Source organism: Caloenas nicobarica, chromosome 8 (genome assembly GCF_036013445.1).
Source record: "Caloenas nicobarica isolate bCalNic1 chromosome 8, bCalNic1.hap1, whole genome shotgun sequence".
Taxonomy (NCBI): Eukaryota; Metazoa; Chordata; class Aves; order Columbiformes; family Columbidae; genus Caloenas; species Caloenas nicobarica.
In genome coordinates, this window is record NC_088252.1 from 18,410,718 (window position 1) to 18,425,983 (window position 15,266).

General features: G+C 41.5%; 1 protein-coding gene across 4 annotated transcripts in view; it reads right to left on the minus strand.

Moving 5' to 3' along the window:
• Window positions 1-9,325: 9,325 nt before the first annotated feature.
• Window positions 9,326-15,266, minus strand: part of TBL1XR1 (TBL1X/Y related 1) — a 115,812-nt gene continuing 109,871 nt past the window's right edge. For all 4 annotated transcript variants that reach the window (XM_065640041.1, XM_065640040.1, XM_065640043.1 and 1 more), the window contains one exon: window positions 9,326-14,688. In XM_065640041.1, coding sequence (XP_065496113.1) covers window positions 14,662-14,688 — 27 coding nt within the window. In that variant the 3' untranslated portion in view covers window positions 9,326-14,661. The remainder of the gene's footprint in view (window positions 14,689-15,266) is intronic.

Below are 15,266 nucleotides of genomic sequence, written 5' to 3' on the forward strand. Positions count from 1 at the left end.
TGGCTTTTTTTATCCTTTTTAAATTTATTTTTTTATTTTTTACTTTGCTTTTAAAGGTCAGCAGCCATGAAATGAAGCAATACAGCCCAAATGGAGTACCCAGAGCAGATGAGCTGGTGTGGATGTAAGGACACGGCACAAACCTGGGTTTCTGATGGATGTGGAGAACCACGGGCTGCTGTGCGGGCTGGGAGACCGATACCTGTTAAATACCCTGTGCCGAGACTTTGGGCAACTAATGTATTGGCAGCTCTACTTCAAATCACACAAAAGCAGGGAAATAAAGCAGCAATAGTCTCTCAACCAGATATTAGGCACAATGATGGGGCCATAAACACAACAGAAACTGAGAACTGAACCCAGTGTCACAGTCAAGGCTTGTGCCTGTAAGAGAAAGACATGGGTTATGAGATACAAGCACTTCATAAACACCATTGTGGACTCACAAGAGATGCCATAGGGATAACACTTGTGTTCAAGTTTCCTGTAGCTTGAAAGCACTTGGGTGGAAGAAGGAAAAATAGCTGTATCTCCCGCAGGCATTATTTATGACAAAAACTAAAAAATTAAATCAACTGTCTGGATCGTTTCTCCCATGCTTTTTAAAGGCGTGTCTGATTTCCTCTAACAAGCCTCCATGGTTGCCCTCACAGCACAGACTAAATTCACATGAGTTTTTAGGAGTTTTAACAGGGAACTCGTTTGTCAACAATAGATCTTGTTTCCACTAAACATGGGATTCTCTGCTGTAGTTATCCAGGGCCACAAACAGCTGGAGTGGCAGCACAAGTGTAAAAGCCAGAAAAACAAACCTTGGGGTTCATTAGCATGCATGGCATTGCCTGAAAGGAGCCCTTGTCTGCCAGCAGCTGCACGAGCAACAATGCTTTAACATATGGAATAATCAGGCCCAATAACTAACTATTACATTTTCTAGTGAAATACAAAACCTTCATTTTCTCAGTCAACTTGTATCTCAAAAACATCCAACATGTATCACTTTGATAAATCATCTGATGAGTTTGTTCTTCAAATTTCTATAAACGTGGATGTTCATCCTATGCACTTTTACACGGATATTTATTATTTGAAAATGAGCAACTAAGCATAATTAATTAGATAGCACTTCATACCCCCCCGAACTTCGACACCCTCAAATCTTCATTCAAAGGAAAAATACAAGGATTATGAAGCAAAATGTGTCACCCCTAACTTCCAAGCTATCGCTTGTTTCAATGCAAAAAAAGTGTTAATTCTTTGGTTTTCACTAAAGTGGCTGTCTTGCTACACAATTCTTATTTTAGTCAGAGGTCTACCTCCATCAGTAGCAGGGCGATTAAAAAAGACAGGGCTTGGTATCATTAATAATTTACAGTGAAAAAGGGATGCCAAGATGGGTATCTTAGAGAAAAATCACGCTTCCAACGGATGCAAAGGCCTGTCAAGCATCTTCACTGTCATACGGAAGCTCAGAGTGTCGCTGGATGGGAACCCAGCACTCCGCCAATTCAATTACTGCCTGCAAACCCTCTCAGCACCTGCTTCCCACCCCCAAAACGCGCAAACCCGGGTGCTTGCAGCATGTTTGAGATGATGGCAGTGCCCCCCAGCAGCAGCTGCTGTTGGGGTTTGCTGCATGTGCAAAGCCACCCTCTGCCCTCAGCCTCCAGCGCCAGCTCTGTGGGAACACGAACACAGACAGCTCATCCTGGAGCAGAATACACCGAACGGACTGGCTGGGCTGAACCGCGGCTGCTTCCCAAAACATCACCCTTCATCCATGGGACTGCTGGAGAGCCAAGAGGGTGCTGCGGGGAGGTTCTAACCATGTTGCAACGATGCCCATTTCAAGGCTTCCGCCACCTTCGTGGCAACAGCGTGTAGGTGTTTTCACAGGTAGGATTAAGAATTCAGATAGTCTTAGAGATGAACTGCTGTACAGAAATGTCCTATCTTAAAGCAGCTGGAAAAGAGAATCACTGAGTCAGCAGCTGCCCAAAACCAGCAGAAGAGGCAGGAATAAAAGCGGGACCATCAGAGAAACAGGCCAGTGAAGAATATTATTGCTGAAGGGTGCAGGGACAGGCAACAAACAGAAAAGTCAACAGAGCTTTTGAAGAGAGCGAGGAGGAAGGAGGAACTGGGCTCCTGGCAGCTCCTGGCACCTGTGGAGAGTCTCCTGGGCTGATGAAAAATAGATGAAACAGAACTTAAACCATGTCATTGGGCTGAGGGAAAGGTGCAGCACAGTGTAGCAGGACACCACTGAAAAATGATAGGAAAGCAGTGGATTTTAATGAGGGATTGCAACCGCTGCAGGAGGCACGAGTCACACTAAATGTCTATAATGAATTTTTAAAGCCTAAGTCACACAGACAGGAATGAAAATCTTCTCGTACTGAAGTTCTGACAGATCTGGCTACTTAATTTCATGAAGCCAGCAGTCAGCCACCCTAGAAATATCTATAATACCAAAAGGAAAACTCCTCCCAGCCTCCTGGGGTATGACATTTATGGATGAGAAGGGCAAAACGTGGTATTGCTCAAATACTCTTCCCTGCCTCTGACATTAATCATACAGAGATCACTTTAAATCCTGCATTTAATGCTAATGGCCACGGGCTATGCCCCAGGGAGCTGAAGCAGCAGGAACTCGCAGCATTCCTGCCAGGCTGACTAGTGCTGGGAAAGGAGAGGAAGGTCTTTAAGTCCACCCGGCAGTCGTCAGTCGAAAGGAGTGTGGTCCCAACACTTCATCTGCTGTATCTGCCTTTTAATCTCCTTTTTTCTGTACTTGCCACATACTCCAGCATCTTCACTTCTGTAGATAGTGGAGGCCTGCACACTATCATTTACTCAGCAGACAATGAATCTGACACTCAAATCTTCTTAACAGCTGTGTTTATTTACTGAAGTCGTAAATTGTTTCCTCTAAAGCACAGAGGAGTTGGTTTGAACAAACTAGCATCTCTGTAGTTTGGTGAGATTTGGTGCTCGCACATGCTTTCTCTTGAAACTATGCATTTTTCTATCACTGAAGTATCTGAATTATAGGCAATCTTGGGATCCAATCTTTGTTTTAAGGACTCCTCTGGCTGCTGTTTTGTACAGAGAGGGAAGGCTGGGAGTACAGTAAACTGGCTTACAGGAAATGGGAAATAATAACACCACTTATGCTCTGAATCTTACTGACTACATTTGGTCGCATTCCAAGACACTTTTCTGTTTCCTCTTTGTAGTTTAGTTCAGATAACACAAATCATCGCAACACCACATTGCTCTTTTAGCCTGCCTTCGCACTTGCACAAACTGGACCCTGGATAGTTGCATGAGAACAGCCATGCTCTAGCTCAGATGGGGTGTTAGGAAACCTTAGTGAGAGTCACACACTTGCACCCTGAAACTTAAAACCCAGCCCTATTAGTCCAGTCTAAGTTGTTATCCAAGCTTCTGGAAATGGCCTTCAATACACGGTGAGTCTTGCTGGACACCTGGCAGCAGCTCCCGAGCTGCCGGGCTCACGCTGCTCTGCCACGTGCTCTGGCTCCTGCCCCAGGACCACGTCTGCTCAGGAGCCTGTACGAAGCGCAAGTACTGACCTAACACAGGGGAAAGGAAAAGAAAAAAAAAATCTTGCAGCTTTTCGTGAACTAAGTATAGCATTGCTGCAGCAATCCCAGCTGGAGTAGCAAGTTTTGGAAAACAGTGGAGATGCAGAAATCTAATGGGAAAACAACATATCCTTCTTGCTCAGAGTCGCTGAAAAAATAATGCTAATAACCCCTCCTGTTCTAGTTTCCACCTCTCCTTGGGGATATGAAAGCAGCTGAGAACACAGTACACACCTACTCCCTCCACCACTATTGAGACTTTGGATCCTTAAAATCTCCCTCGTGTTTAGTGCTGATAAAGGCGATGCCTTTTATTCTGACCTACTCCCCACAACAGGGTTCATGCTCTGGCCCCTGAGAGGACAGGTTTGGGTCACTCCTCAATACAGACAAGAGCAGAGCAGGTAACAACCCAGAGCTAGAGGTGATCTGCCTACTGAAAGTACAGTTTATACCTCTCCATCCTTTTTCAGTCATTCCCCACATGCCCACAGACACGAGAGCACCCTCAGGAGCCCACTTGCTGGAGAACACACCCAGAAACCTCAGCACGGACCAGCAACCTCAGCACGGACCAGCTTTTGCTGTGGCTGCGGGTGGCTGCGGCAGCTGCGCGGGTCTGACACCCACCCTGCTGCTGGGCAATGCTGCTGCCTCCACCTCTGCCCTTCCACCCTGGAGAGGGAAAAATATTAAATAGAACCAGCCAGTGTTTTTCTGCCAGGTCAGTGAGCCAAAGCAGCTCATAGAGAGGAACCTTATCTCTCTTTTTGGGAGCTTTTGACCAGGAACCTGTGCTGGAACCTGGCTGACCGGGGATGGGAAGGTGCCATGTCAGCCACACGCCTGGAGCCGACTGCACAATGGTCAGGGCTGGCTGCAGCCAGCTGTGACTGCTAAGTGGATTACTTGAGAGAAGTTTCAGATATTCAGCTTCTACAACAGTTTTTCCCCTCAAAACCCGCATTTGAATTGAAATTATATATACACAGTCGCAGTTGAGAAATGACCTCAGTTAGTCTGCAGGTGCTTGGGGCTCTCCAATCCTAAAACATGGTATGTGCTTAAAGCTTTTTATTTTCAATAGATTCCTTGTGACATGGATCTATATATATAAAAAAAAAACCAACACAACCTTTCTGGGGAACAAAATAGCTGTGTGGTCAGAAATATGTAGGTCTCCGTGAGACAGAAGCAGCCTTGGCCGAAATATATTTTTATCACTTTAAAAAACATTACTGCCTGAAAGCACATTTAATATAGGGCAGCAAAAAATTCTCTTTCTCTTTCTTAGTACTCTTACCAAGTGTGTTAGCAAATCGCTGGAGCATTTTATGAATTCACTTGTCTGTTTTGTTTCAGCGCAGGCATCACGTACATCTCCAGCTCCCAGGGTACCCTTCCCCATCCTCTCCATTTCTGGAACATTTCTGCAGCAGTATTGATTCAGGAGGGTGGTCCCAGGTGGAAAGCATGGGCAGATACAACCTCCAGTCTGGTGCTCCATCCTACTGTTTGGAAATGCCTTCAGAGAAGGGAATTTTGAGTTTTATTCCCAGCTTTGCCATAGATGTACTGGGGAAGTCTGGACAAAACCTGTCACTAGCTGAAAACCAGGAAGGGGGAACAGCACAAACGAAGGCTTGTAGGAGAGGAAAAAAAGGTGTTTACATAAAACTTTCAAGAACAATGGGGTCCCATCTTTGCTGGGACATCAGTAATACAAACCCGTAAATTACTGAGCCATTGTTTGTATTTATTATAGCAGAATTGCAAAACTGGGAGTCGTATTTCATTTTCACAGTTTCCCTCTCTCTCTTCCTTACTCGTGCCAGAGACCATATTTCTTATAAACAAGATTCTTATTTCAGTATTCATTAGACTGTTTGTCAAGAAGAGCAGCTGGTGTTGATGAATAGATTAAGATGCACTGAGGACGGTTCAGCCTAAAGAAAAAAAGACACAACACCAGATTTCAAATATGGAAAAGGCTGCTGTGAACAATAACAAAACAGCTTTTCCTTCCCCCTGCCCCCCATTCAGGGTAGACAAAATATGAAGTCTTTAATTGCAACAAGAAGCTTCAGATTAGACAGAAAAGTGCTTTAACATTAAGGCTATCACAGTATTGGACTCGGTTGCTCAGGAAAGCCTTTGAGATGGGATTAGCCGCTGTCTGTCAGACACAGCGTGCTGCCGAGTGCTCCTCCAGACCTACAGCCCCAGCCATTTCCCCTGGCCCGCCTCATTATTTGATGACCCCATTATTTTCAAACAGAACTTCCAAAAGCAAAAGCATTCAATTTGATCCTGCTTATTTAAAAGCCCTCCTAAATAAAGTGGAATCAAATGGCTGAAAAGCTGGAGAGACAGAACTCTTCTAATTCCTGTATCGTCACAAGCAAAATTTCATCCAGCTACAAACAACACAGAAATCCATACAATGGGCTGATGTTCAAACTAACAGAGCACTATGGGGACAGATTTCCTATCCTTACTCTCATTCTTTCTTACTTCTTGTCCAATTCAGAAACATAACTTACCTGCAACAAGAAAAGCAAGTGATGGAAACACGAGTTGATTTATCCACCCAGCCAAGCAAACAGTAATAAGCCAGGAGATAAAGAGATAAATAAATGGATCAACAAGTATTTCACACTTGAATACTGCAGGTAGGAAATTATATATGTAAAACCAAAACTCAGAGGCATACCCACTGTCCAAACAACAGCAACAAGCTACACCTCCACTTAACTGACTTTTCTAATGGGTACTGAACAAGAAATTTCCCCACTTTAAAAGCACACGGTCCAAAGTTTTAACTTGGGCTCTATAAAAGCTACATTGAATGATTTCCTGTAAAATTAGCTGCAGAAACTGAATCGAAATAGAATATTTAATAGAATAAGATAATAGAATATTTAATTCAGCACACACGGCAAGATTTACTGATTTGATCATGAGATGGTAAACTACACAATTGCAACAAACTATACACACTCCGTCTTCTTTGCCTTGGGAATTGGCTTCTGGCTTCAAATTACTCACTGCTAGAAAGCAGTTTGTTCCCATCCACCTAATCAGCACCTGACTTGGCTGCAGTACTCAGGGAAACTGAAGATAGATGAGATGTAGCAACAGAAAGTGAAAGAACTGCAGAACTTTCAAATAACAATTTAAAAAGTAAACTAAGCATCAGTAATTGCAATTCTACACTATTTTCCTGAGGCGGGAACTTCCTCCCTTACAAAATTACTCAGAAAAAGCTAAGGGATACATGTCAGAATCTACTGTGGCTGCCAATTTAAGTATTAGGAGTGTGCAGTTATTATATCATAAGAAGTCTTTTTCCATATTTATAAAGTGCAAAGCCACAACGCAGTTCGAGCGTAGCAGCTCGCAGACATGCTACTAGTAGCTTTTGTAATGGCAAATGATGCAGCACCACAACTCTCTGAAGAAAGAGATTGCAAAGACCCAACACAGCTTTGAAGAACCAACAGCCACATTCAGACAACTGACATCCCGCCTGTGTGCCCGCACGTGGCGTTTGGTGCAGGTTGACCCTACACTTTCAGATGGTCTTGTCAATAGAAGACATTTGAAACAGGGACAAAGGTAGAAAATAAACTAAATGGAGCCTTCGAATTTGATTTTTTTCTATCGAGGCTGAGATAACATGCAAGAAGAGCAAATGGTGCCTTAGATTTGTTACATGTGCACTTTGATGAAGTGGCATAGGAAACACGGCCTTTAATAGATGGATTTTTAATATTTGTGGGAAAAAAATTTCCTTCAGGCACCAGCCATTCGTTTCAGAAGTGCTGCCCTAGCTCTGTGTGCACCCAAGAAACTTCCCCTCAGCACTATTCTGAGAAGGGACCTTTCCTTTGCTAAGGGAGAACACTCAATCCCAGCTGTTCCCAGTCCAGTGAAAAAGTCTCAAAACATTCAAGAACATGTAATTCAGAAATACAAAATTCAAAATACAGCTCTCAAAGTAAAAATCAGGGTTATCAGCATCTAGAACAAGTCAGAAAATCCCTGTGGAAACAAGAAAACCATTTGTTGAAAGTACTTGTCCTCTATTGAGACTTCTCAACATCTTGAGACCAAAATCTTGACTTGGTATCTTGAAGAATGAATCTAGGAGCTGAGCATTTTCACACCACGTCTATTAAGAAAACATGTATTTTTTAATCCTTCAGGCCATCCTTTACAGTACTAATTTCCAGTTAGTCAGATAAATAAGATCTGCAGTGCAGATCTCCTGGGTCAGCTTTCCTTGAGAACAAATTATACTAACTGAGCCATCATCTTTCTCTACAGAATCATCAGTAAAATCCTCCTAAATTATTTTTCTGTTACGGCTGCCTCGTGCTGACATCAGGGAAGCAAAGATGTTGCTTAGATTTCCATTAAATCATTTATTTCCCTGTGAGGCAGGGAACCTGGACTTCATGAATATCGGAGACCAAAAGTTCCTACAAAATTACAAAAACCAGATTGTTAAAGCACAAGGACCACTAAACTTCAAAGGGAAGATTCGGACAGTAATGGCATAATGCACCTACCTGGAATCCCATCTCCTCCTCAGAGAACAGAGGTGGGCATCGCCCCCACGCAGGTGTAACATCCACATACCGCACCACTGCTCGGTGGTTCCTGTATCTCCGGGTGGCCACGCTCCACAGGGGAGCATTTGTGCTAATGATGAAATGTCGAGACACAAATTTTCTGTATCGTGGCATTAGTTAGTATGAACAGTCTGTCTCAAACACATGAAATTGCTTCAATATTGCGCTCTCAAAATTCAAATGATGACAGAGAAATCCTGAAGCAGACTCAGAGTCCAGGTAAAGGGAACCCAAGACTGGTTTTGAATTGATAAACTACAGTCCCTCCTTCATTTTCAATCCATTAAGCATGTTCTTAAACAGCTAGTTTCAACCTATTAAAATAAGTTGATTTTTATAACATTACCGAAGTAATAAAGCTATTACTTCCGAACTTATTGTAGCAAATAAATAGTCTACATTCAACAGCAGGAATTTCACCATAAAGTTCTAGCGACATTGAAAATCCATCCGGGTTCGCTCTCTTGGATTGTGACAGGACCCACAATTCTAAAGGAATTAAAACATCGTTATATATAGATGGATGCATGTTGTTTCTTGTGTAAATCTAAACTGTTTCCAATATCTGAAATACAGTAACACAAATAACGTTTCTTTGTATAATCAAATTGAATCACTCTGTAAGGACGGATGTCTCTGACGGGAGACTGCGTCACCACACAGGAGCCTGCTCCCACACCTCCCGAGTCTTCTGAGAAGCCGTGAGCATCACTGGCCTCTGTTTCTCTTCCACAAGTGTGTGGGTAAGAGAAGCAGCAGCACGGAAAACGCACACGTGAGAAATCAGTCTGTCTAAATCAAAGGCGCAGCGGTGCAGGGTGGCACAGGACGGCTTCGCCGTTTCAGAGCATCTACTGTGCGCTCACAAAGAGCACGGAGCTGTACAATGTATCACCTCCCACTGCTTCTTACATATTGTCTTAAGTGAATATGTGCCAAAATAAATATTAAAAATAGTGTTTCAGTCTATCACTTCCCCAACTTAATCACCTGTAAATCTTCTGTACCAAGCACGTAAAATTACTGGTATATAACATTCAGTCAAAGTAATATCAAAATATATTTTATTCTGGACCTCTTTCAGATCTGATTCAAATTACAGTTGTCAAAGCAATACAATGCAAAGGGAAACTGCAACAGAAAATGTGCCTAGAAGGGATACAAGGGCCTTGGGGACAAATCATTGTGATGTAGAACCAAAATACATCATAAAGTGTAATTAACATGGTCCAGGACAGTATAGAACATCTATATCAGTCTTCTTTAGACAATAATAATGAAAACTGAACAATAAAAGTCCTTTAAACAAGTACAAAAAACTGTCATGGGCTGGTTTACACTTTTACAACAGTTGTAATTTAACTGGATAACTGAAGAAATGATGCAGACATTTTAATCCAGTGCTATAGGTAGGCTCACAGAATTAGACCCAAAGGATTTGTAACTCCAAATGAAACCATTACAACTACAATGTCAATGTCAGGAGAGAGAGAAAATTACTTCTGTATTCTAGAATTACTGTTCTGCACACTGCAGTCTGTTGAGGACAAGATCGCAAAGTACAACTGGACTAGCAACAACATGCAGACTGTTTTCTTGTATTTACCCACAAATGTCAAAAAACATTATGAAGTAAAAATGAATGATTATTTAAAAAAAAAAAAAAAAGAAAACACAAAAACATGCCTCAAGTTATTGTCAAGCTTCAAACTTAAAGGCAGAGAAAGCGAATTATGTACTCAAAACTACTGATCTGAAGCACTATTAACACTAAATCTGCAAGAAACGGCAGATTTTCCTGGTTCGTCTGCCCGCCGCCAGAGCGGCAGTGCTGCCGTGAACGGGTATTTCAGAGCTCGCTCTCGAGGGAGAAGCCAAGGCGGCTCCACGGCTCTCTCCCTAGGGCAAATGTCAGGGATCTCGGTGGAGACTGACTGCTGTCTCCGTATTTGCTTCTAACATGCCACAATGTTGCTTCTGCTTTCTTCAGACTTCTGGAGAGTGTGGAACCGGCCCCCCCGGGGAACGGCTCTAGGGGACTTTGTGAAGGGAGAAGCGATGGCGCTTGTCAGCGACAAAGGAACACGGGCTGAACCCGGCAGGCCCTGCTCTGGCAAAACCCCCCGAGGCCAACGGGGGGCTGGGTGGGGTGAGATGTGGCTCGTTTAACCTACGCGGTGCGATATTACACAGACCCGACGCCTCCAATGCTTATTCTGGCAAGGTTTCCTCCTGAAGTGAACGACAATGGGATTTCTGGTTAAGCAAAGATTGGGGGGGGGGGGGGGGGGAAAAAATTAAAAAAATCGGGTCCCAAGGCTCCTCTTCGCTAAACAGACAAAAACATACAACCTTTTATTTACAAGTCGAAAAACCCAGTTTGTGATTTTAATGAAACTCCTTCAATTCAGCAGAACTAAATGCATCGGCTGCTAAGATTGCTCCATAGGCAAACTGGCACAACCACCCTATGCCACCTGCTATTCTTCCTAAACACAAAGAACATTTCAACGGTACAATGTCCCATTAAATACCCTAGCATGAGGTAAGCAGTGTAAGGAAAAAGGAGTGCTTTAAAAATGAAAATTAATTAAAATTGTTAGAAATCTTTGGCCTTTCTCTCAAGATGCATTAAAGTGTCATGAAATCAAGAAACATGCTTCAAAATGCCATGTCATTCTGACTCTGGTAACTATTACCTCCCTCCACCCAACCCAGAAAAAGAGGCACTTTTAGTGTTCCATGTAAGATTTCCAATCATCTAGTAGACACGCTAAATAACCCTGCACAATTGTAGCCCCAGAATAAACCGAGTTTATCAACACTACAAAGAGTCTAAAAAAGCTTTTATGAGGACCTAGATATTCCCTTAACTACACTAAGAAGTCCACTGGTTGGGAATCTTTACATCAATTTAAAAATGCAGAAAAAGGTTAAAGTAAAAATAGGAAAAGACGAACTCTAGAGAAACTTGGACCTAATTATGCAGAAATGAGAAACGGGACGCTGAGATGGATGCATAGAAAGACAGCAGACTCAAGAGCAGTTCATTTCTTATTCCGTCATTAATTCTGAGCCCAGTTTTTCCCCTTCCTTCCATCCTCTGTTTGGATATTTGCCCATCAATGTGGTGAACTGGAAAAAATAGGAATTGTAATGTATGCAAAGGCTTATGCACGCGTTTGCCTTTACGCTTGGAAAACAGGTGCAGCAGAATTACTCAGTATGTCAGACTGCACATACGTTTATACAACGTCAGGGTCTTACTGACATTTGGCATGCTCAATTTAAAGGAACAATCTGGATAGTCTGCCTCACCACTGAATACAAGGCCTTTGTGCTATAAAAGATAATAATTAATGTCATGGTTCTCTTTTCTTCTTGCTTCACGTAATCACAGAACCTAGCACACCTTGCACGCACGCGTTTAGCGGTGTACGGAACAAGAGGCGAGAAGAGGCGTGAGCAGGAGCAGCACTGTGGCATGCTAGGAAAGGACAACAATAAAATACCAGTTGACCAGATGTTTTGCTGGTGGAAAGCGGCGTCACTCCAGTACCGTGGGGCTCTGCTGACCGACACCAGGCTGGGGCCTCAGCCTGCGCGTCCAGAGCGCTCGAGTCAGCAGGCGGGACGGTCCTGCTGGACTGCGCTTCAAGCACCCGAAAACCCTGGACCTGTGATACTGAAACTCTGTTTTATCTGTTTCTGAATATGTGATACTATGCTTGAGCAACTAGAATTACAACCAAAAGAGCTGATGATTGGGAAAGAGGAAAATGGCAATAGCCTAAAAACACGGCTGTGTGATTTGCAGCTATGTCACAGAATTCCACCACAATTGTTTAGATGGGCTGAAAGAATCATCCGATAACTTTTATGAAAATGAATAAACTGTCCATATTAAAATACAAAAGTACTATCAAGAATCACTTCTGACTTTCAGGTTTAAATTCAGTGCAATTGACAAATGCATTGCTAAACGAAAAATGCAGCTTAAACATACTCAAAACATTTGTGTCTATTCCTGGGAGCACAGTTTAAAATTATTGCACAGATTTTTTTTTTTTTTTTCATTAAATGACAGAGGTCAGCCACAGTCATGGACCTCCAGCAATAAAAGCAACATTTCAAGTGCCAGACACTCAATATCTTAGGTTTCCTACATATTGTAACCCACAGGGTAATTGCTCTAAACATTTGTAACATGTTCCAAAACCCTAAAAACAGCTGGCACCGAACCAAGGCAGATGACTGTCTCTATGGATATGACTTTTTGTTGGTTTTAAATGCTGCGTATGATAGTAGTATATTCCTGGGGTATATATAAAGAATGGATTGTTGACTTCTCTTTACCACTGGCAAATTGCTACCCTACCTTAGCCAAACTCAGACTTGCTTCAAGTCGTGTTTATTCCATGGAAATAGCAGAAATCAATGCCTAAAGAACGATGGTTAAAATGTCAAAGCTGCATTATCTGACGTAAATCAATTTATACCTAACTTGAAGGGGGAAATAAAAAAAACGCGAAAAGAAAAACCGAAAAAAAAAAGGTTAGAGACTAGCAATCATAAGCCACAAAATTATTTGTGATTGAAATAGTGTTATAAAACTGATAACTTCGCAAAGCTCTGTAATATAAACCATTCCTTAAGTAAATGCCTGTGACATAAATTTGACAACCTCTCTTTTTATAAATTTACACTCTTTGAATCTTATGCAAGATATGATGCAACCTTTTCGACTACACATATGCGTAAACACAACCTCATGCTATCATTTACAAATAAAATCACTATCAGTATACTTTTAATCACATGAGCAGAAAAAGGTTTGCCATATACATCTGTCGTTGTAAGAAAAATACTTGATATTGTAAACAGAGTAAAAGACACTATATAGTAGTGATTATTAAAAAAATAGCAGCTTACATCTACCCTATATTTGGAAAAAATGTAGTCACAAGATACAACAAACTGCAGGACTGGAGCAGCAGGGGAATTAGTGCAAGTATTCATCTTTTAAATAAGCTGAATCACTGCTATTAAAATAAACTTGAAGCAAGTCCTCTGTTTAAGATTTTTTTTTTTAAATCTAAGGTAGTAAACATTTTGCCTCTTAATGGCAGTGTTATCAAATATATGCCAAAGATTTTATTTTAATAAAGAAAAATTACATGAGATACTTCTAATACTGGAGTTTGGTTACAATTATACATCTAAGCTCCTACAAATAATGACGGGCAACTCTCAGAGAAGCTGTGGCATGAGCCCTTGTCCAGAAAGATCTTACCCTCCTAAGAACGATCCCCCAGCTACACTTTGCTCCTTTTCACAATAGTGCACAATTTAACCATATTTTAGCTATGGTCTTAAAGCAACAGAAGATGCATTTTATCCTCCTCTTTTTTTTTTTTTGCATCCCTGTATTTTTCTTTTCTGTTTTATTTTTGTGCCCTTCTGTTCTTAAGTTTGGCAGAATTATGTCCCAAATAAGAAACTACTGCATTTCAGCCATGTCACCAGAAAATAAAACATAGCATTATACCCATTACTGTCATACTTTGTAGATGAGCAGGACGCGAAACAGCACACCTCAAAGAAGGATTTTTTTCTTCCCTCTCTCTCTCTCTCTAATCCCTTTTCCACCCTCCCTCTGTTCACAAAATTGTGCTCTGGGAGCCACAAAACGTACCAAACATTTTCAGGTTCAATCTACCTCTTCAAAGAATGCATTAAAATATGTTTCAAAGAAACATTTTTTTCCAAGGTGAAAAAAAAACATAAACAAGAAACTAACTCACTCTCTTACTTCATGCATCCATAAACTTAACCAAAACAAAACAGAAAACCCGATGCTTAAAAGCAAAGAAAAAAACCCTACTGCTGCAGATTTATGGAAGTCCATTTGCTCTGTACGCACAAACTGCTCAACTACTGAGAAGAAAAACAAAAATACCCCACAATCCATTGTCAGAATGGATGTAACGGGGGGGAAAGGGTAATGAAGGCTGCCATTAGTATCTTCCGAATTTGGTATGTATATGGGTCTGCTCCTGTATACAGTATATTTCTCTCTCTCTCTCGCTCTCTCTTCTGTTTTTCATATCCAAAACCTTTAAATGTTATTTTGGGGCACAGCAGATTCCAGCACTTGGTGAACAGGATTCACAAGCTGTGACAAAACTCTGTCATCTTCTTCAGGGTGTAATTTTTCTCTTTTTTTTTCCCCTCTTTTTTTTTTTTTTTTTTTTGTTTTTAATATATATACAGTATATGTATATATTTCTTTTACGTTTGGCTGTAGTGGACTGGCCATGGTTCAATTGGGACTATAGCAGTACATGGGTCAGGGACAGTCATTTTGGCTATGTACACATTCATAGTCGGTCCATGGCTTCCAACTAGTAGCGCTATTTCCGTAGGTCTAATACACAAACCTGGAAGAAAAAGAAACACATATACAGAAATTGCATGGTGCACAATATTCCAAAATTTATACAATTCTGTGTGAAATATCTGAGCAAAACCTGAGAAATGCATTGTGCAAGCTTCACCTGCTATCTCTGAATGTTGGGGAGGGGGGAAATGGCCAGGTGAGCACTTTGGTCATGAGCACCCAGGCAGACCTGCTGAGGGTATGGCTGCCCCATCAATTACTATCAGAACATTAACAACTCCTTAATGTTCTAGTCCTGTCAGACGTAGAAATCTACTAGTAAAATACAACCATACACGAGCTACGCTTTTAGTCAAACAGTTCAAATGTGCCTCTATTTGCTTAGTTATTATGAGCTATAAGTATATTTAAAACAGAGGGGATGTAGAGGGCTTTGGTTAGAAAACAATAGAGAACAAAACAAACCCAACATTTTTAAAAGAGAAAAAAAATAAAGGAAAACCAATCTCTTGCAAGTATAATCAGCCTCTTGGGTTCAAATTAACTGGAAGACTGGAAAGGTTACACTGCATGTATACAAAAGGGTCATCTAGGGTGGAATGATAATTTCTACTCAGA